Genomic DNA, 22,669 nt, shown 5'->3' with positions numbered 1-22,669 from the left:
AAATTAATGTGTAAATTAATAAAATAATTACTACATACATCATTTTTTTTTTGAATAGGGCTGGCTGGGTTGAATGCTGGACAATACCAAGTATTATGCTTACAATTGATTATGTGTGGCATCCAATTTATCCCCAGAAGGTTAAGGAACATTTGATCCAATCGTGTAAGTTTGTTTCTTTTTATTCAGATTTTTAAAATGCAGAATAAGCCATTTTGAAAGAGAAAATAACCTAGGTAGAATAAATTGAAAGCCAGTGAAACTTGGGTTGAGAGCCACACTTTTCAGTTATTTAGCTTTCTCTATGACAAAAAGTTGTCCTTTCTACCTTCATTGGTATAAAGGTAAATCAGAGTCAAAAACTATAGACCTCCTAGTTATGGATCAATGCAGATAGTCCTTGCTTACCAATTTCCTTTTGAAATTACAAGGGTGCTGAAAAAATAACTATATGACCAGTGTCCACTTTTATGATACCTTCAATGTCCCTCAGTTGTTATGGTCAGTATATATCCAATCTGTACACTGGGGAAGCGGGGAAAGAAAAGTGGGCCAGGCACAGAACAGTTTGCCTATAGAAATTGCTTGGGTTTTTTCCTACCTCCTACTATGCCACAGAATGGAAAGATCTCTAAGGAGATGATATTCCAAAAGTAAGGTGGATCCTTCCACCCAAGGCTCCACCTCCTGGGAAGCTGAGCTGAGGTTTTAGGGAAGTGAAAGATGGCCATTCAATGGAGCACCTCTTGCTGTCTGCCAAAACTGGGCAGCATTAAGTGGAACAAGAGGTGCCTCTGTAGCCACTCACCAAGCTGTGGCCCCTGCATAGTCCCCTCTTTGTAGTCAAGCTTTTCCTTGTGGTTGCCATCACAAAGGCATCGTTTTTTAGCCTTGGCCAATTAACAGGTCCCGCCCTGCTGGGCTGAGATCCCAGGTGGCGTAACCTAAGCCAGTAGATCAACCTCCCTGCAGGTGCCTTCTCTTTACAAGTGCACCACAGTGGTGACTCCAGGCATATACTTGGAATGTCAAGTGGGGCATTGGGATACTTTAAATTCAGAACTGGCCAGGAGGAGATATCCAAGATCTAAGGGACATCTTTCTAAAGCAGATGTGTAGTCTCCCCCATGCCAAACAGAACAAAGTTCTCAGACAGAAGCAGAGAACAAGGAAAGCTATCTTGTTACTCCATTCAGGGCATGCATGCAACAGGCCTATTGGCACAGCCCTGTTCTTCATCACCTCCCCTGCCTTCCAACACTTATATTGCATCAGCTATTCCCCCCTACAAATATGCATTTCTGGAAGGCCCCAGTTTCCCCTCATCAATCCCCCTCCATCCAAACATACCTACCTTACCCAGGTTGGTAAAGTAAGAGAAAAAGCATTAACATGCCTCTCTCTGTCCCTATCAATGCCCATATGTCTCTGGTGTTTTGCTGCCCTCTTCCCCTTCCCAAACGTCAGTCAGAGCCTCTCTTCTTCCCTTGTCGCCTCCAGAAAAGACGAACCCTGCTAAAAAATAGTAGATTTTTTCCCCTTTTACTGTGTTGTGTAAGACTGAGTTTTACTGCAGGTTTGAAAGGAAACTACAGCCACCTATCTCTACAACCCCCATCTCAGACACACCAACTACAGCCAAGCCTCCTACAACTGACCCCATTTCATTGGGTTCACAACCCCTAGTGATCACAGAAAAGGAAGTGTAGGACCTATTTCACAGACAAAAGCCAGGAAAAGCTCCAGGCCCAGACAAGATAACTCCTTCTTGCTTAAAAGTCTGTGCTGACCAATTGGCCCCCATCTTCACCCATATTTTCAATAAATCACTAGAGATGTGCTATGTTCCTTCTTGCTTCAAACGCTCTACCATCATCCCAGTGCCGAAGAAGCCCACTATCAAGGAACTGAATGACTACAGACCAGTTGCTTTAACATCTGTAGTCATGAAAACCTTTGAAAGGCTAGTGCTTTCCTACTTGAAAACCATCACGGATCCGCTGTTAGACCCCTTGCAATTTGCCAAGCAAATAGATCAAGCAAGCAAGCAAGCAAGCAAATAGATCAACAGATGATGCTGTTAATATGGCTCTGCACTACATCCTACAACATCTTGAGTCTCCAAAGACCTATGCAAGGGTCCTTTTTGTAGACTTTAGTTCAGCATTCAATACCATCATTCCAGACATTCTTCTAACTTCTAACAGACTTCAGAGGATAATTAGAACTGCAGAAAAAATAATTGCTACCAACCTGCCTTCCATTGAGGACCTGTATACTGCACGAATCAAGAAGAGGGCCGTGAAAATATTTGCAGATCCCTCGCATCCTGGACATAAACTGTTTCAACTCCTACCCTCAAAACGACGCTATAGAGCACTGCACACCAGAACAACTAGACACAAGAACAGTTTTTTCCCGAAGGCCATCACTCTGCTAAACAAATAATTCCCTCAACACTGTCAGACTATTTACTGAATCTGCACTACTATTAATTGTTTCATAGTTCCCATCACCGATCTCTTTCCACTTATGACTGAATGACTATAACTTGTTGCTGGCAATCCTTATGATTTATATTGATATATTGACCATCAATTGTGTTGTAAATGTTGTACCTTGATGAACGTATCTTTTCTTTTATGTACACTGAGAGCATATGCACCAAGACAAATTCCTTGTGTGTCCAATCACACTTGGCCAATAAAAAATTCTATTCTATTCTATTCTATCTATTCTAACTAAGCTAAACCAGCTACAGGTACCGGAACAGAGTGGCTCACAAGCTTCCTAACAAACAGGAAGCAGCAGGTGAAGCTAAGCAAGATCACATCAAATACCTGTACAATTAGCACAGGGCCCCCCCAAGGCTGTGTGCTCTCCCCACTTCTCTTCTCTCTGAATACCAATGACTGCATCTCCAACAATCCATCTGTTAAGCTACTGAAGTTCGCAGATGACACAACAGTGATTGGTCTCATTCGAGACAATGACGAATCCGCATATAGACGAGACTATGACTAGCCTTGTGGTGCAACCAAAGCAATCTGGAACTGAACACACTCAAAACCGTAGAAATGGTGGTAGACTTTAGGAAAAACCCTTCCATACTTCCACCTCTCACAATACTAGACAACACAGTATCAACAGTAGAAACCTTTAAATTTCTAGGTTCTATCATATCGCAAGATTTAAAATGGACCGCTAACATCAAAAACATCATCAAAAAAGGACAACAAAGAATGTTCTTTCTGCGCCAACTCAGGAAGCTCAAACTGCCCAAGGAGCTACTGATTCAGTTCTACAGAGGAATTATTGAGTCTGTCATTTGCACCTCTATAACTGTCTGGTTCGGTTCTGCAACCCAACAAGAAAGACACAGACTTCAGAGGATAATTAGAACTGCAGAAAAAATAATTGCTACCAACCTGCCTTCCATTGAGGACCTGTATACTGCATGAATCAAGAAGAGGGCCGTGAAAATATTTACAGACCCCTCACATCCAGGACACAAACTGTTTCAACTGCTACCCTCAAAACGACGCTATAGAACACTGCACACCAGAACAACTAGACACAAGAACAGTTTTTTCCCGAAGGCCATCACTCTGCTAAACAAATAATTCCCTCAACACTGTCAAACTATTTACTAAATCTGCACTACTATTAATCTTCTCATCGTTCCCATCACCAATCTCTTTCCACTTATGACTGTATGACTGTAACTTTGTTGCTGGCAATCATTATGATTTATATTGATACATTGACCATCAATTGTGTTGTAAATGTTGTACCTTGATGAAGATATCTTTTCTTTTATGTACACTGAGAGCATATGCACAAATTCCTTGTGTGTCCAATCACACTTGGCCAATAAAAAATTCTATTCTATTCTATTCTATTCTATTCTATTCTATTCTATTCTATTCTATTCTATTCTATTCTTCTGGGCAGTTAGAAATATAAACATATGAAAAAACCATTTTAAATATGCTTCAGTGTAAAGTATTTTGAAGTGCAATTGCATGAGAAGTATTGTAGAATTGTATCAAACAAACAAAGCAGTTAATATACTAAAAAAAATATAAGGAGCAAATTCAAAATCATATTTGTAGCTTTAATATCAAACAGATAAGATCAACTTTTTATCTTATCATTTCTAAATGTACCACATGATAAAATTATTTGGTGCCTATTTAAAATTTTGAAAAGAAAAAGCATATAAAACAAATTCCTATCATAGTTTTCCTTAATTTACTACCCTTTTCCTTAATTTACTACCCTAAAATACTGTTATGCTCTTCTTACTGGGCATGACAGTTTGAATTATTTATTATTTAAAATAAAATCTTGCGTTTAGATCTTCAGGTTAGTTGAGAAATACAATTTAAACACCAACAATAAAACAAATTCATAGCTTTTATTTTCTTCAGATTTGTTGAATAATATGTCTGATTTTTTAAAAAAATTACTTTCACTAGTACATTGGTGAAATATTATCAGTATTCACTTAATTGTTTTACTTTTTCATTTATAAAGTGTCAGAAATGGAAGAAACCATATTATCTGCCCAGCGACCATCACAGAAAATGGCAGATAGAGGAACATCTCCTTCAGCTTCTTCCCGTCTTCCTATTGACCCTTCTGAACTTCCGCCTGACAAACTTCGTGTAGAATTAGAAGTTTCCCCAGATTCCCAGATAACTTTATATGGACCACTTTTAAAAGCATTCCTGTCTATAAAGGTATTAGCTCTCCCTGGATTGTAAATTATACATGGGCCTTGTAGTCCTATTAAAAAATGTAGTATTTTGTAATTATATCTTATTCTTTTACATGAAGAAAATCTCCAACCAGCCTTCTATTCTTGGGGGATCCTTCAAATGTGTTAAATCATAATTGTACATTTCTAATTAGCATGAGAACAGAAACAAATGTTTCCAAAGCTGCTGTCCATAAAGTGAACAATATTAAAGAGAGCTCCTAGTTTACCAGTAACTCAAATATTTGATTTGTTCTACTCATCGCCCCCAGCTTTCCAGTTACTTAAAATGTTCAGAACCACCCTTAATCACTAAAACATTATCAGTATATGTGATAATCATATAGACTATAATTAAGAAATGAACATTAATATTTCTAAATGACTGGCTATAGAAAAGCTATACTAAGGTGTGAAGGGTTAGTTATTCATTTGTATCCATCTTTATTATTTTTAATAGCTCAAGGTGGTGAACATATCCAACACACCTATTAATGTTATATTATTATAGTTATATTTTATACTGTTATATTTTTCTTTGTTGTAACCTAATTATATTATACCATTTCAATAAATATTGTTAATTCATCTCACTAGGAAAATTATTTTGGTGAAGATGATATGTATACTGATTTTGAAGAAGTCATTTCAAGCCCTGTACTTTCTATGTCAACATCTTCAAGTTCTGGGTGGACAGCAGTTGGAGTGGATGCTGACAAAAAAGAGCGTGATACATCATTGAAACAAGTTAATCCTCTAACTTTACGCCCATGGGATATTACAGTGCTTGTTAATGTGTTCAAAGTTCATGGACGTTTGCCTGTAGTAAGTATTATGATTTATCCCTGATTTTAGAAAATTGTGCACATAATTAGAACTACAGATTTCCTATGGTTGACCTATGAATATGCTAAATTTTGTCCTTAAAAATATGTGAAACATCATGCAGTAGATAGACAATGGCTGAAATGATGATCCTTAAAAACACATTACAAATAGTCCTTGCTTAATGACCTTTCTTAACCTGGTAGTTACACCAGGTCCTAAAAGTTATAGTCATTAATGTAACCATCTTAATCACATAATCAAAATGTGGGTGTTTGGAAGCCTGCTTTCACATACCACCACAGGGGTGCCCCATATAGAAGATATACCTTGGTTTGAAATGTAACAACTTCTAAATGAAAAGCATATTAATAAAAATAAGGAAGTTCTCAATTTGGTGTGGGGGTTGTTTTTAAATAGAATTTATTTATGGAATGTCATACATAACTGTCATTATTGCTGTCTACATAATGCAGCCTTGGGCTGCTTCCTTCAGTTTACTTGAATGCCTCTTGCAAGTATCTCATCTCACATCATTAAATGTACAAATATACAATTCATTATCATTGTTGGTTCCTTTCTAATAAGATGGGTTTTAGAAGTGCTGAAGACCCTCCATCTGATATAGAAGTGTTTTTGAGTACACAGTCTTTCCAGTAATTTTGTTACATTATAGTTTTAATTGTGATGTAATGAAATGGTAGGTTACTCATTATGCTTAATTTAAGCTTAATTTAAATTACATTGATATTTAACTTAAAATTAATTTAAAGTGAAATCAAATTAATTAAGTTTTTGCCCTAGTTCTGCTCATTTCTTGTTTTTTTTCCATGCATTCTTGAGACAGAAGTAAAATGAGTTCCAGGCAAAAGCTGTTCTGATCTTCTGATATGAAGTTTTATTCTCATTATAACTGAAGTTGGATAAAAGTAGTTGCACAGTGGTATTAGTTAGACTGGGATTAACTAGTGCATAAAAAAGATGTTTTCCTGGTTCTTCTCCAGTCTTAGAACTATTGTTTCCCTGGGTAAAAACAGTTCAAGAGAATTTTTCATGAACAACTTAGTAATACAATATAAAATAAAGAATGACTCTTAAGTTTAATAGTTTCAGAAGAATTATCCACTTTAAGTGATGTTACTTTTTGAAAAAACTGTTATCTTCCTTTTAAAAACTGTTATCTTGCCTTTTAAAAGAATATTTTGCATATTTTCATAATTTAACAATTTGAGAATTATTGACATTTAATTAAATGGTTATTTCTAATTTTAATATTCTGTATTTAGCATTGCACCTCTGATGGTCCAGAATGTCCTACTGGTTTTCTGGAAAGATTATGTTTTGAGATGAAAAAGGGATATAAGGAAACCATGTTGCAACTTGTATTATCACCATTGAATATATTCTTGAATGACAGTTATCAGGTAATATTATTTAAAAATACTTTCCAAGCTAGTTAAATAACTAGGAAAAGTGGACATAAGTAATTACCTTTTTTTATCATGCTCTAAAATGCTCCATTTAACACTGTGAGCCAATTACAAATATTCTAATTTGAATGATTTTTCTCCCAATGTTCCCTTGTAATCAAATCATTATTGTTCTAGAACAGGAGTATCAAACTTGTGGCCCGCGGGCCAGATGCGTCATGTGGTGGCCCTGCCCCCGCCCAGTTTAATGAAGGGGGGGAAAAGTCCCGATACATCATGTGATGCCACCATGACAACACAAGTTTGACACCCCTGTTCTAGAAAATCTTCCCACCATCAAGAACAGATTAGTTTGTATGTTGCGATAGCATGAGCAATATGATTTTTCCATTGAATGACACAATTTATCTTAATTTATCTATCTGTTTTAGTTACATTTATTGTTCATCTTATACATATACACCCAAAGATAGTTTCCTGAATTTACTTTTTTTAAATGTATGTAACCATGGTTTCATATGACTTTATGATTTGCCAACTTGATTCATGGATAAACAAAACAGGAATTATAAACAGCTTATATATTGCTTTGCATATTGAATGGCATAATGACGACAATATAAAGCTGACAAAATCATTAGTGTATGCTATATAGCACTAATCCCTACCCAACTTGCTTTCTTAACAGAGACCTACTGTGGATGAAGTACTTCGAGAGGGTCATGTAAGCCTTTCAGGTCTGCAGCTACGTGCCCATGCTATGTTTTCAGCAGAAGGTTTGCCTGTGGATAGTGACACTTTAGAATATGCCTGGTTAATTGATATTCAGACTGGGAGCCTGACAGCCAAGGTTACAGTTCCACAGGTTTGTAACTAAGTTTCAGATTAAAATGTGTACATTGCTATTTTAGCATATGTGTTTTATGTATTAAAGGATAGAAATAGAAAAACAATAATTAGAATAAATTCTTTTTGGTTTTCTTTACAAATGCCACATATTTGTGTAAATCGAAGGAGTTCAATAATCTAGATAGAAATTTTAGACTGAAAGAAATTAGAATCATGCATTTGTGAATATTAAAATCTTATAATACTTACTATATTTTCAGAATTCAGAGTCAACTGCTTCAAATAACATCAAGGTTAGGGTCTTGGTTTATGTAAGACTTGCTTGGTCTAAATTGGAAAAAAGATGCAACTATTTTTCTGAAAGTGAATCTATTTAAATATGAAATAATAGGGTAAAATACAATATACATGTTTAAAGTACTACTAGCCTTGATTATTCAACTCCAGATTAAAACAAACTAAAAAACCATTGGTTTTGAGCAGAAAGGTAGTGATGGCTTCTTTGTTACGACATTAGCCACCTCCAGCCAACAGCTTCAGGGCATGCCAAGCAGATATAGACAAGTTTTAAGGCATTTCCTGAAAGCCAGGAAAGAGAGGGAAGAGGAACATGTGTTCTCCACTTTAGAAATATTAATTTTCCACTGCCCATATTTTCTATTATTATTTTTCTTATGCGTAATGTAAAGATTGAAAATCATCCATTCTATTTTCAGAGTTCTAAAAACAAAACAATAGATTTAAAGTATTGATTGCACATACAGTAAGTAGATTTTCATCTTGTGAAATGCTAGCTTCATGTAATGTCTTATTCATCAAGTTTCCTTTCTATTTTTGCAAATTAGTGGAAGTTTCTCTGTTTCTAATTTCCAAAGTATCCCCTTTTGCTGTTGAAATATATAGCTCACTGTATTCATTATAAAATATAGAATTTAGTTTAGAATTTGTTGCAAAAACCAAGTAACTGTAATCTTTTCAAAGATCATGTTCTTCTGAGTATATTTGATTTATGTGTAGTCAGTAGTCCTTGTTTATTTTCAGATTGCATATCTGTTTGAATGGGGACAAACATTTGTGTTTCATGTGGCATGTCGTGAGTTCCAACTGGAAAGACCAAAATCTGTCGTCATATGTCAACATGGAATTGATCGTCGTTTTTGTGAAGCTAAGGTAACATCTTCTTGTAAACTATATAATCTGGCTTTCTGAATAGTGGTTTAATGAGGCTATGCCTTATAAATAGAATAGGATAGGATAGGATAGGATAGGATAGGATAGGATAGGATAGGATAGGATAGAATAGAATAGAATAGAATAGAATAGAATAGAATAGAATAGAATAGAATTTTTTATTGGCCAAGTGTGATTGGACACACAAGGAATTTGTCTTGATGCATATGCTGTCAGTGTACATAAAAGAAAAGATACGTTCATCAAGGTGTTAGAAATAAAGAAACCATTAGAGAGCATTTCACCGAGGCAGCCTTCGTCGGCGCCATCTTGAAAGGAATATACAATTAGCAAGGATTCTGCTTTTTCAGTTCCCTTTGTTTGTAGAAGCATATGTTACAATATTGTTCTTAATATTTAAACTTATGACAAGGGGCCAAATGTTTTTTAACCTTGACTTCTGTTATCAGTGTAGACAAGTTTTTACCTGACAGTTTAACTTTAGAACATTGTACTGTAGTTGTAGTACCATTGTGCTTTTGTATTTGTATTTTTATATCTTGTTACCATGTGAGCCATTAAGAATTACTTCGCTTGTAGCAGCATAAAAATATGCTGAATAAATAAATATGTAAATAATTCTCTGTTGTTGCAGTGCTTTTGAAAGATTAATGAGATTGGAGAAATAATAATATGAAAAAAGTTATTATAGGACCACTTCGCAGAAACAATAACTTCTATATTTGCTACAGTTTTTCCAGCATTTTATATTGCCTTTTCTTTTCCCTATTCAAAGGTTTGCCCCAATCCATGTCACTAAATGTGGACTTCTAAAATTGGGCACAAAAAACCATATTAATATATATTTATAGGCTTGTTTTCTGATCTTTTATAAACCTAAGCACTTTTCAGATCTTTGTTTATTTGAGTGCTTAATAGGATGTTTAGTGCTTAATAGGGCTTATTTGCAATTATGTGGATTAAAAAAACACTTGAAGTGAAACAAATATCTATTAAATTTAAAAACTGGGTTATTAGTGTAAAAACTCATGGGCCATGGACTGGTACTGGTTTGTTGACTGTTAAAAACTGGACCATGCAAATGGCGGGTGAGCAACCAAAGCTTCATCTGCACATGCCTGGGATTTAGGTTGTGTGCAAAACCATCCCCACCCCCACCCTGATCCATGGAAGAAAATTTTTCTTCTGAATCCGGTCCCTAGTACCAGAAATGTTGGGGACCGCTGGTCTAAATGACCTCTTCTGGAACAACCTATTTTATTTTACTTTATCATTTTATTTTATTTTACTTTATCATTTTATTTTATTTTATCTATCTGCCTTCTGATTTAATAAATTATCACAATTGAACTTTTAATTATACTTTAAATATTAATTATGTACAATTAAAATTATATATATTTTAAAATTATCACTATTGAATTTTAAAACTTAAAATGCTGACAATAAACAGCAATGTATTTCCTGTCTTCTTTGCCAAGATATCTCTCCTTTTTTATTTTAAGGAAATATTTAATATGTTCCTATATCTTTTTTCATTGCTGCAATGAATTTACTTTCCTTTATTCTTTTTAAAAAAACTTACCGTATATACTCGAGTATAAGCCGAGTTTTTCAGCACGTTTTTTGTGCTGAAAAACGTCCCCTCGGCTTATACTCGAGTATATACGGCTTATACTCGAGTTTTTTTTTTCTTCTTTTTTTCACATTATACCGGATGGTGCAAACTTGGCGGGCTTTTGCATTAGCGCGGGGAAGCCCTGCCGGTGCAGTGAGAGGGCGGGGCGGGGGAGCCGCCAGCCTTCTCGGCTGAGGGAGGGAGGCTTTCCCTGACCGGTAGCTGCCTCATTTCCCTCCCTCGGCTTATACTCGAGTCCCCAGTTTACCCCAGTTTTTTGGGGTAAAATTGGGGACCTCGGCTTATACTCGGATCGGCTTATATTCGAGTATATACGGTATGTCACCAAATAGATTTGTCTTGTTTCATTTATCAAATCTTTATGGGTTTATACTCTTTTAACAGTTTTCTCCAATTCATTTTTCTGTAACAAATTTATCTTTTTGGGTCCTTCCCAGTGTTCCTAATTGTTCTTTGCACTGCTGATTGTTTTGGAAGATTAGCTGAGGTTGAAGGAAAAAAAGAAAATAGTCATTTAACAAATGGAGTTGAGATAATTGTGACCTGTTTTTAAACACAAAGATGGTTTCTAAGGATTTGTTACATGGCTGCAATGGTGGGAAAGGAGATGTAGTTTTTACATTTAAAAGCAAGGATTCTGATTTATAGCATTTGTTTTAAAGAAATAGTAGTATTTTTATGTTTCTGTCTAAAAAAAAAGTACTATTGTCAGACGTGCATATTTGCAGAAGCTTCATGCAGTGAAGCTGAAAGACATTTCGAGTTGGTGCCTTCTACAGGCTTAATATTTGATCAGACCAGTAAAGTATTTATTTTACTTTAAATAATATGGAAATACTCATATACTAATGGTATAATTAGATGACTCTAGAAGAACAAGATGCTTTCAGCTTCAATTGCCTTAATATATCACTTTGTCTTTATTTGAAGTAAAATGAATACATGCCAAGAATAACATTTACTACTCTCTCTTCCCGCCCCCCCCCCCAAACCTTTAGATGAGTTGCATTTCTGGCCCTTGTCTAACATCTGATGAATTAAAATATACTATGATCCGCCTGGCAGTAGATGGTGCAGATGTACACGTTGTTGAGCATGGTTGTGCTACAAATATAAAGGTAGTAGTACTTGTCTTACTTCACATCTTCATTTTTGAATAAAGGTAATCCTCAGATTACAACCATTCATTCAGCCACTATTCAAAGTTACGATGGGCTGAATGAATGGTGCTTATGACAGATCTTGTAATTTTGCCCTCTGCAATCACATAATTACAATTTCTGATATTCTTTGCCAAAATATAAAAAAAGTCTGTTTTAAAATAAAAGAATTTATTTTCAGCATGATTTTAAAAGGATTTCTATAGCATATCTATTATTTATATTGAATGTTATTCTTGTGTGTCGACATTATTATAGAACTAATAATAATGAACTAATTTTGGAGATCTTTGGCATAGGTTATAAAAATTTGGTTTTTAATAAACATAATTAACATGCATGTCTAATTTGAGAAACTAATTTGTGGATTACACACCTATACACTCACACTTATTGCAGAAACATACTGATCTACATATAGCTTGATTTATTAGCTAAGTATGATTTCATAGGTCTCAAGCCTATTTACAGTTTGAATTACCATCTTAATACTAACAATTTTATTACAACTTGTACTTGTAAATAAGAAATTTAGAATCATCACATTTTTATTAGTAGGGAGTAAATATTGAGTAGGTACTCTTCTAGGATTTCTTTTGATCTTTTACTTGAATTTGATATTTAGATGGGTGCTGTGCGCATCTCTAGTTGCAATCTCCACAATCAGTCAGTTGGTGAAGGTATAAGTGCTGCCATTCAAGACTTCCAAATACAACAGTATATTGAACAAGCAAATAATTGCCGAACTAGTCTTCAACCTGCGATATTACGGAGGGCATATTGGCTAGAAGCAGGATCAATCAATTTTGGCCTTATCACTGCTGATGTTGCTTTAGCAGCAGACCGCTATTCAAAGCATGAAGCACAGAGACATTTTTTGGAAATTCATGATAGCAGAACAAAGAGGTAAGAAAAACAAGTAAAAAACAGGTTAATAAAAAGGTTTGTGAATGAAAAATGGAAAACATGAACATTCATGATAGGTTCTTCAAAAATGTAAAAGTTTTATAAATGTTTGATGCAGAAAATTGATTCCAGAATTTTTGTTATTATTATGTATGTATATATCTGTATGTATCTATGTGTATGAGTTTCTTTTATTTCTGGGAAATAAATCTGTTTAGAATGTTGTATCTCCCAACATTTATTTTCCAAAAACTGAACAAATTTGTTTTGGAGGATTTGGGTTGTTGCTACTGTTGAATGAATAGAAATCACTGTTGTAACAAACTCTTCTCACCTTTGTCTCATCATTGCAAAAAAATTGTAATAGGAAAAAGAGAATAGGAAATCTCCCAACGTCCTACACAATTGTAGAAGTTTATGACTAATCTAGTGCTTCCACAATGAACTGTGTTTAATTTTTGAAATAGCCAACTTCCATTTCAGTATCTGAGCCAGGTTCCATGTATTTTCTGGAGGATGCAGAGTTATGGTCAGAATGGGATAGAAAAGACTTGTTAGCTTGATCCAGTTATTTATAATGAAAATTAATTCTTTTAAATGAGGTACAGAAAGTTTTCTCTTGATGACCAATCGCTTGAAGACCATTTGAATTTATAAAACACTAAAAAATTTTTTACTTAGAACCTTGAAGTTTGGGTTCTTTGCAACCAGCTTGCATTTATAACTGGTTGCAACATCCCATGGCCATGTGACTGTGACTTGTGACATTTTTTGCCTTTTTCCATCAGGAAATGGCAAAAAACACCCATTGGATAGACTGGATTTGCTTAATTACCACATAATTCACTTAACAATCACAATGACTCACTTTAAGACTTTTGTAAAAATGGTTGTAAAATTGAGTCAGGTCAAATGGTGACCTGTTTAACAACTGCAATGACTTGATGATTAAAATTCCAGCCCCAATTGTGATTCTTAAGTGAGGACCACCTGTATTTCTAAAACTTCATATAGGTTTATGCATTGGGGAGGAATCTGAGTGGATGCATTTATAGATAATGTCATTAATAATGGTTACAGTAGAAATCTCTTAACAATACTTTCATTCTGTGTATTTCAATGAGCTCCTTTTTTTCTACTAGACTATGGTTTTTATGGCCAGATGATAATATAAAGAATAAAAGAAGCAAGAACAAATGTGGTTGTCTTGGTGGCTGTCGGTTTTTTGGTGGCCCTGGGTCAGGATTAGACTTCTTCAAGTTTGAAGAATTGACACCATCAAGTAGCTCTGCTTTTTCAAATGCAAGTGCAGAATCAGATATGTTTTATGGGCAATCTTTACTGCAACCTGGAGAATGGATTATTACTAAAGAACTTCCAAAAATTCCAGATGGTAAAAGACTTGCATCTGTCTGTCTGTCTGTCTCTATCTGTATACATATAAAAGTTTACCGTTAATTAAACTTCTTATTAAAATTAAACTTATTAAAATATTAGCATATTTTGAATATATGTATTCAAGTTAAATAAATCATGCATTTAACAGACGTATTGCAGAAAAAGTGATATTGAGTAGAAACTTTTGCTCACGTAAATACATACTGTTTAAACGTGTAATTAGAGTTATAGGAAAATTCATGATTAAAAATATTCCACTTTAAAAACCAGGTTGGTTTGCTAATGGCTGTCACACTTTTTAGTACTCTTAAAAGAATATGCTATGTATTTATTCATTTATTTAAAAAAACAAAAAAAATGGTATCTTTAATATTCATAAATTTAGCAAAAATATATAATTGTTTTTAGGTAAGTCAAATGGTATAAAGACAAAAGAATGGGAATGCCGAACTGTAGGTACAGAATCTGGAAGAAAATCCCAGCAATTAAATTTGCAAGTACCTCTGCGATCTCATAGTTCTTCATCATCTTCAGAGGAGAATAGTAGTTCTAGTGCTGCGCTTCCCTTGCTTGCAGGTGATCGGGAAAGTCCTTCTTCTGCCATGGAAGACCACTTAGGACAAAAGGTGCTCTTGACAGCTTCAAAAAAAGAAGATGCCCATGGAAGGTGAGCATTTACTTCTCAATAACATCTTATTCCATTATGGAATTATCATATTTACGTGCTTTTTTCAAATATTTGTTGTAAACCCTGTATTGTTAAATCATGCTGCTTGGGATTTGGGAGAATTGAAAAACAAAGTAGGGGACCATGTTACTTACTTCTAGAGAAAGTATGGGGAGCCAAAAACTTTTTGGGGGTTATTTAACTGCATTTCTAATCACTGACTATGGTGGTTAAGGCTAATAGAAGTGGGCTTCTGTCAACATTTGGAAAGTCACATATTGTTTCTATCATGCACGTTTCCTTTCACGTTTCTCAGTGTGCAACATCAGTTGTTATCCAATAATTGGTATTGGATAATTTGTGTTGGGTTTCAAAGAAATCTACAATCACGGTTTCCATGTCAACCCTCAATAAATGTTATTGATATTGAATTCTGTGCAGTTTGCAGTTTATGTATAATTATGTATAATTACGTATAATGTTTTTTCTAGTAGTGTAGCAGAAGGATCAGCAAATAGCCCAGTATCTCCTAATCTACAAGAAAAGCCTGTTGGACAATCTCCTCTTAGATCTCCTTTGAAACGGCAAGAATCAGTATGTTCTGGTCGACTTGGAAGCACCAAAAGTCTTACTGCAGCTTTCTATGGTGATAAGCAGCCTGTTCCAGTTGGTGTACAGTTCAGCAGTGATGTTTCCCGTAGTGATGAAAATGTCTTAGATTCCCCAAAGCAAAGAAGAAGTTTTGGTTCTTTTCCTTATACACCTTCTGCAGACTCAAATTCATTTCATCAGTATCGTTCTATGGATTCCAGCATGTCAATGGCTGATAGTGAAGCCTACTTCTCGGCTGCTGAGGACTTTGAACCCATCAGTAGTGATGAAGGCCCAGGAACCTATCCTGGGAGGAAAAAGAAGAGAAAACAAGCCAAACAAATTGATTATGGGAGGGGATCAATGTATCACAGTGTAGAAGGACCACTTACTACTACCTTTCAGGGAGAAACTAGTCAAGATACAAAAACTGTACCAATAAAAATGCATCCCTCGCAAGCTTCATTTGTCTCTGCTTTGGGAGGAGAGGATGATCTTGTTGAACATATATATATCATAGAAACTGAGAAAGCTCCTGAGAATGAACAAATCACTTCCCAGCAGCCTTTAATGAACTGCTACCAAAGCTACCTCACTCAGTACCAAGTGATTAACTGGTCAATAAAACATCCAACAAATAAAAGGACCTCCAAATCATCTTTACATAGGCCATTAGATCTCGACACTCCAACTAGTGAAGAAAGTTCCTCATATTTTGAGCAGCTTTCTGTTCCAAGTTTTAAGGTAAAAACCACAATATATTTATTTGTATGTGCAAAAACAAAATGGAAAGAAATCAACAGTAGAAAAACTCCCTATCAATTACTTATGGTAGTTGTCCTAATTCAGATTACCTGGGGGGCAATAGTTTACTATAGTAACACAAGTGTTTACTTGTTTTTGAAACGTAAAAGAATAGTACAGTTGGAAGGTATCTTGGAGGTCTTCTAGTCCAATCATCTGCTTAAACACCCACATTAATCGTGGATGCTACATATTTTAGGGAAAGGTATTTCAAAGAACGGGGGCTATCCCATAGAAGCCTGTCATCTTGTCTGTCTGTCTATCTGTCTCTATCATATGGCATATCATATATGAATTAGAAATATATATAACATTTCATCTAGATTAGTAAAAAACACAATAAAATAAAATGTTAAAAAGGTCTGTATTCCAATACCAATGCCTAGATCATCTAACCATGAAATGTGATATACAGTTTGACGTGGGACCCTGCAGTCACACTGAAGGGAGGATACTATGTCCCATTTATACTTTATACAGAGAGACCCGGCAGATTCCGTGGGAGGTGCAAATCCTATTCAGGATTGTCCATTGCTGGCTTGATAGCTCAAAGCCTGGCATCTTTTTTGTGGGTCATTTATATGTCGTCTTATGTCTGGGTGTTCAGTGACCCATTTGGCTTTCCATTGGGAATCAAAGTTGTTGGGCAGATGTTAGCAAGTGCAAGTTGGGGCTTTCTTGATTTGAGTCTTCTGGCTGATAAATGAGGAAAGTCAGCATGTACTGGTAGGAGTGAGTTGTTCATAATTTTTCTGTACTCATCGTTTCTATCTTACATGCACTGCTTGTGGGAAAGGAATTCTTAATATGCCTTCTCTAGATGAGTAGATCAGATAGTAGAGTCAATTCTGGCAAGGCTTGGCCTGATCTTTCTTTCTTCTGTATCATGACCAGCACTTTGAATTGGGCCTGGAAGCTTAGTTTCAACTGATACAGTTGCTTTAACATTAATATTATTTCTTATGCCACTGTTTATAGTTTTATATTAGTTATAGCTTACCAGATTTCCAAATGCATCCCCAAGGTTACTACAGTTCAATTGGACAGTGATCAAAGCATATCAGATATTATGATCCTGGTAGAGTTGCATTTGGCATACCAGCCAGAGCTGGGCAAAAGCTCTCTCCTCCCCCCACCCCCTCAGCCTACTTACTGAATAAGAACAAAAAATCACCCCTTTGTGAGGAGTATAATCCTGTTCAGAGTACGTACTTAGGATTGTGTTACTGCGTTCTTCAAATGCTTGAGAAGTGTTAATGTTCTCTTGGTAGGGTTTAATCTCAAGGTTATTTCACTCCATATAGATCATAACCATTTCCAGATTAGCATAAGATTTCCATATTGTCTGCAGCTCAGGCTAGTGTATCAGTTTATAATCGAATGCCATCAGCATGCCTCACCCCAAACCAACAGATAACTTATCCCAGTATTATCATATAAATATTGAACCGCTTCAGAGGCAATCGTGGTTGCTGAAGGACTTCACATTGGCATTTTCATGGATTTAAGTGGTTTTACGTTACAATCATTATTTTTATTTATTTATTTAATTAATTAAATTTTTATACCGCCCTTCTCCCGAAGGACTCATTGGATTGACTAGAACCATCCATGGATATAGGAGTGGAACCATTCCAAAACAGTGTCTTCAGTCTTTTCAGTCAGTCGTAAAGAATATTATGCTCAATTATACAATGCACTAACAAGAAGTCCAGTAGGATTAAAACAGTGCATTGCCTCCCATCTATATCTTGAGAAAGGTTATGAACCAGAGTGATTAGTGCCATTTCTATTTTATAACTAGGCCTGAATGAAATTAAAAAGGATCTAGATAATTTGTTTCTTCTAGAATTTCCCATCACAAATAAATTGTAAATAATGCATTCAAAGTAATTTATAATTTCACTGAATCCTTAATGGTGAATTTTTGAAATAAATGTTAAAAAAATATAGAAAAAAATTTCTGTTTCCAAATGAGTGAATTTACTCATTTGGAATTTAGCATAGTAAAATATTTGAATTAGTTTGAATTAGGAATTCATTTTGAAATATTTTACATTGAACTTGCTACAAGCAATTCAACTGAATTTGTGTGTGTGTGTGTATATACACACACACACACACAGAGAGAGAGAGAGAGAGAGAGGGAGAGAGAGGGAGGGAGGGAGAATATTATGGTATATCAATGCTAAAATTGCCATACCTGATAATGTAAAAATGTAAAGGTAGGAAGGAATATAAAATATTTCAGAACAAAAGACTGATAAAAGCTCTCAAAGAGTAAAAACATATTATTTTTTCCAGATTGTTAAACAAGGTCTTAAAGCTAATGCTCTACTGGATCGAGGAATGCAGTTTACAGGATCAACTTCTAAGTGAGTAACAAGTTATGATTCATTTATAATATGTTGAAAGTTAAATTCTTATTTTTACATATTACCAAGGTGGTGTCTATAAAGTTTTGTTCCACATTTTGGGAATATATATATATTCAGCATTTCATTATCTTTTGACAGGAACAGTTGTATAAGATACAAATATTGTGTGTATGTGTGTGTAAGTAACAGTCCCCTTCAGTGGTGCTGAATATTTGTATATTATACTACAATTCTTGTCAAAAGATAATGAAATTCTGCTCATATTTATTTGCACTGAGTTTTCACGCTATAGAAGTAGCTTCTAAGTTGCTGATTTTTATAAGCTGATTTTGTTCTCTCGCTATTCTGAACATTTTTCAGATTCAGTAATATTTATTAAACTAACTTTTTTGAAAAGTTTGAAAAGTAAGCTTTTCAAGCTTTTAAAGGAAAGTTAAATTAATTCATAAAATGTCTAAGAAATTATGAGGCTTATGATGTAGGACTTAATTGATATGATGAAATGTAAGCTGTAGCTTGCTAAGGATAGCACAAACATGATGAAAAGTATTTATGAACACTGTCTTACATTTCCTATGCATGTCAAATAGTTTTGGTACTATGCTTAAGAAAAACATCTTGCTTTAAAATGTCTTTGGGATGCAGAAAACTGATGAATTGCTATTTAATCATTTAAATGTAATCCATGTATCATTTGGATATATTTTTATTTATTGCTGATTAAGAGTCATCATTATATACAGTTTGTTTACAATGATGAGCCAACATATATTTTTCAAAAAGAGTGACATTTATCTGATTCCAGAAATTTTTATCATTTAAGACATTCTAGTATTTGAAGCTTGGTTTTCATAATAATTGTAGAAATATAATGTCTACCATCTTCTTATACCAAACCGGCTTATTGGAGTATATGTCTTGTAAATATAATATTATATAATGCATTTATATCTCTGATTCTATTGCTCTGAACTGGTAGGATGCATTTTATGTTTTTTTGTAAAAAAAAATTAAATTTTTAAATTAAAAATTTTCTACAGATAGAAAAATACATTTAAAATTAGTTCAGGCCAGTAACTTGAGAAAGCATCGATTCAGTGCTCGGTTGTATTGTCTTCTGGATACTTCTCCGTGTTATTACTTTGTTTTTGTGTGTGAACATGTATTACTTTTCAAATTAGGAAATTTACACTTTCTTCATTTACTGCACTTATCATATTATCCTGAAAAGATGGTTAGGTAAATAATCTTTTCCAATAAATTCTATTGTGGCAAGTAATCAGCAAAAAGATGCAATTAAAAATTTAATATTTTGTTTTCCACTTATTTATTTAGCACTCCATATACACCTTTGGAAAAGAAAATCCTTGATAGCACAGATGAGGAAACAGTAACAGAGGAATGGACTCTTGATCATCCAATTTGTCAGACCAGAACAACAGCTATTGTTGAAGTAAAAGGAACTGTGGATATAGTTCTTAGTCCTCTTGTAGCAGAAGTTTTAGACAGGTATTTCTTAGTTTCAAGAGCTGTATGCATGCACATAATATGGTTGTCACATTTCTTCTTGGCCTGGGACAGTACAAACATATGTTGTCTGAAATAGATATGAATAAAGAGTCTTTTCAATGTTTTTTCCCTCGCAGCCTCATGTGTTATATCTTCTTATCTCTCTTCCTGCATTACTGGAAATGTATGGCCATATAAACCAGTATGATAATAAAGAGACACATGTTCATGTAAGTTATGGAAACTTACTATGTGACTTTGATGTCACCCAGCCTCTTTTAGCCCAACCTACTTCACCAATTTGCCATTACGTGGCTAAAATGAAATGTGATCACATTTAATCTTTCTTGAGCTCCTGTCTTTAAAAAAAAAATACCAGTACTTATAGGCCAAACAAAACCATTATTATGGCTGTACTTGAACTTCCAGCAAAGAGTTTATTTTACTAGGGGAAAAAATTAAGCCACTACATGGAAAAACATTTCTTCATTTTTTTTCATTTTTATCCTGCCTTTTCTCCAAAAGCTCCTATTATTTTCTTCCTGGAAAGCACCAGCAATGTAAGATAAGTTGAGGTAAGAGAAAGTGACTAACTTAAATATACTTGAGCTCCTTAATCAAGTATAGACAGACAGAAAGCTATTTTCTGGCCAAGTGGCCATTCAGAATCTAAAAACTAATTCTATTTATAAAATATTAGTTGTATAGTAGCAAAATTGTGGAAAAAGTTTCCCCTGTCCAGTCATTTTTGACTCTATAGGGTCTATGCTCATCTCCGTTTCTTACCAAGGAAGCCAGCATTGTCCAAAGACATTTCCATGGTCATATAGCCAACATGACTATGTGCCAAGGTGCATGAAATGCTGTTAGCCTCCCACTGAAGTGGTACCTATTTAAGTACTTGCATTTGCATGCTTTTGAACTGCTAGGTGGGCAGGAGCTGGAGCAATTAATGGGAGCTCACCCTGTCAAGTGGTATTTGCATCTTGAACCTGGTCTGTCAGTTTTCTAGCTGACAAGCTCAGCACTTTTAACTGCTGAGTCATCGCACCGTCCCCTTACTAATGAGGTACATGTTAAATAAATCACAAACTGATTTGATGTCCTAACACATAAAATCTTTTTTAAAATTCCCTATGATTGGTTAAGGTTAAATGGAACAAAATTGTCGTGTCCCACTCCTCCGCTGACGGCCGGGTCAGGGAAATCCGAATCAGGCTTGCCTCTGCAGCTCTGCCCAAAGTCCTAGCAAAGTCCTCAGAGCAGGCAGGAGACCAGTAAGTGACTTCAGCAAGATAAGTTCGACTTTTGCTTGACTCAGAGACTGCCAGAAAGCAGATTCTTTATATAGGCCATGGGGTGTGGCTCCATGACTCAGCACTCATTAAGGCCTGCCCCTCCCTTCCTTCTGTTGCCTCCGCCTATCCAGCCTTCTGATGCGAGGGTCACACCAATCAGCAGCTGTTGGGAATAAACCCTCCTCAGGCTCACATGCTGTGGAGGATGGGGAGGGGTCTAGCTGCTCTGTTTGCCTGGGCATGGAGCCAGGACTTGGGCCGGGAGGCATACATTCCTCAGTGTTCGGGAGCAGGTAAGAAGGCCCCGGCTGCTCTGAGGGCGGGCAAGACACAACAAAAATAATACAGAATATAATTTGATAAAACAAAGGAATTGGCATTTTGGGTTATATCAGTTCATTGATTGATATAATTCTGTTTTCATAAATTAACTTTTTAATGTTTTTCATTCAAGCTACCAAAGGCATTGGGAGATCAGGCAGCAGACAAATTTAATAATAAATAAAACTATTGGGCTTCCCTACATTGACAGATCCTAAAATTTCCTCTATCTTCCTATTTATTTATTAAGTTTATATGTTGCCCATCTAGCTATCAAGTGAATCTGGATGGTTTACAGATTATTAATAACAATATAGACTATTAGAAGTTTAAAAATATTAAAACATTGGACATTGAAATTTAAAACAGCATTTTTAGCTTACAAAGAAAACTTAATAGCAATAGCAATAGCACTTAGACTTACATACTGCTTCACAGTGCTTTACAACCCTCTCTAAGCAGTTTACGAGTCAGCATATTGCCTTCAACAATCTGGGTCCTCATTTTACCAATCTCGGAAGGATGGAAGGCTGTCAACCTTGAGCCAGTCAGGATCAAACTGCTGAACTGCTGGTAGCCAGGAATCAGCAGAAGTAATCTGCATTCTAACCACTGCGCCACCACATGTGGAAATGTAATCATATTAAAAAATAATTTTTACAGATGCATTTATTATAAATATCTTTAAAGTTTTAGACGTAAGTTAATTTGGCTATATTTTTCTCAAGCCTTTTATAAAGAGACAAGTGGATAAAACCTTGCTTGAAGCCTGCTTTCAACATATATTTTGGACTAACTTTTCCTATAGGTATATAGAAGCAATGGTGCACTGTGCAAGCACACGTCATGCAGCAGCCATTGTGGATGATTTGCATTGTAAGGTTCTCAGAGAAGCTGTCCAGAATAGAAAAACAACATTTTCAGAAAATGTATGTATAATT

The 22,669-nt window shown here is 35.1% G+C and overlaps 1 protein-coding gene across 9 annotated transcripts in view; it reads left to right on the top strand.

Annotated features, from left to right (window-relative positions):
• The window catches only part of BLTP1 (bridge-like lipid transfer protein family member 1), a 155,857-nt gene that overhangs the window by 44,839 nt on the left and 88,349 nt on the right, over positions 1-22,669 (top strand). For 8 of the 9 annotated variants that reach the window (XM_058192414.1, XM_058192422.1, XM_058192415.1 and 5 more), the window contains 14 exons: positions 59-165; positions 4,540-4,745; positions 5,360-5,587; positions 6,874-7,011; positions 7,706-7,882; positions 8,908-9,036; positions 11,695-11,814; positions 12,482-12,762; positions 13,905-14,155; positions 14,569-14,827; positions 15,319-16,162; positions 18,527-18,597; positions 19,936-20,109; positions 22,537-22,657. In XM_058192414.1, coding sequence (XP_058048397.1) covers positions 59-165; positions 4,540-4,745; positions 5,360-5,587; positions 6,874-7,011; positions 7,706-7,882; positions 8,908-9,036; positions 11,695-11,814; positions 12,482-12,762; positions 13,905-14,155; positions 14,569-14,827; positions 15,319-16,162; positions 18,527-18,597; positions 19,936-20,109; positions 22,537-22,657 — 3,106 coding nt within the window. The remainder of the gene's footprint in view (positions 1-58; positions 166-4,539; positions 4,746-5,359; positions 5,588-6,873; positions 7,012-7,705; positions 7,883-8,907; positions 9,037-11,694; positions 11,815-12,481; positions 12,763-13,904; positions 14,156-14,568; positions 14,828-15,318; positions 16,163-18,526; positions 18,598-19,935; positions 20,110-22,536; positions 22,658-22,669) is intronic. The other variant, XM_058192413.1, reaches the window with a different exon arrangement.

This window comes from Ahaetulla prasina, chromosome 8, assembly GCF_028640845.1.
Source record: "Ahaetulla prasina isolate Xishuangbanna chromosome 8, ASM2864084v1, whole genome shotgun sequence".
Classification (NCBI taxonomy): domain Eukaryota; kingdom Metazoa; phylum Chordata; class Lepidosauria; order Squamata; family Colubridae; genus Ahaetulla; species Ahaetulla prasina.
This window is presented reverse-complemented; position numbering and strand designations above follow the sequence as displayed.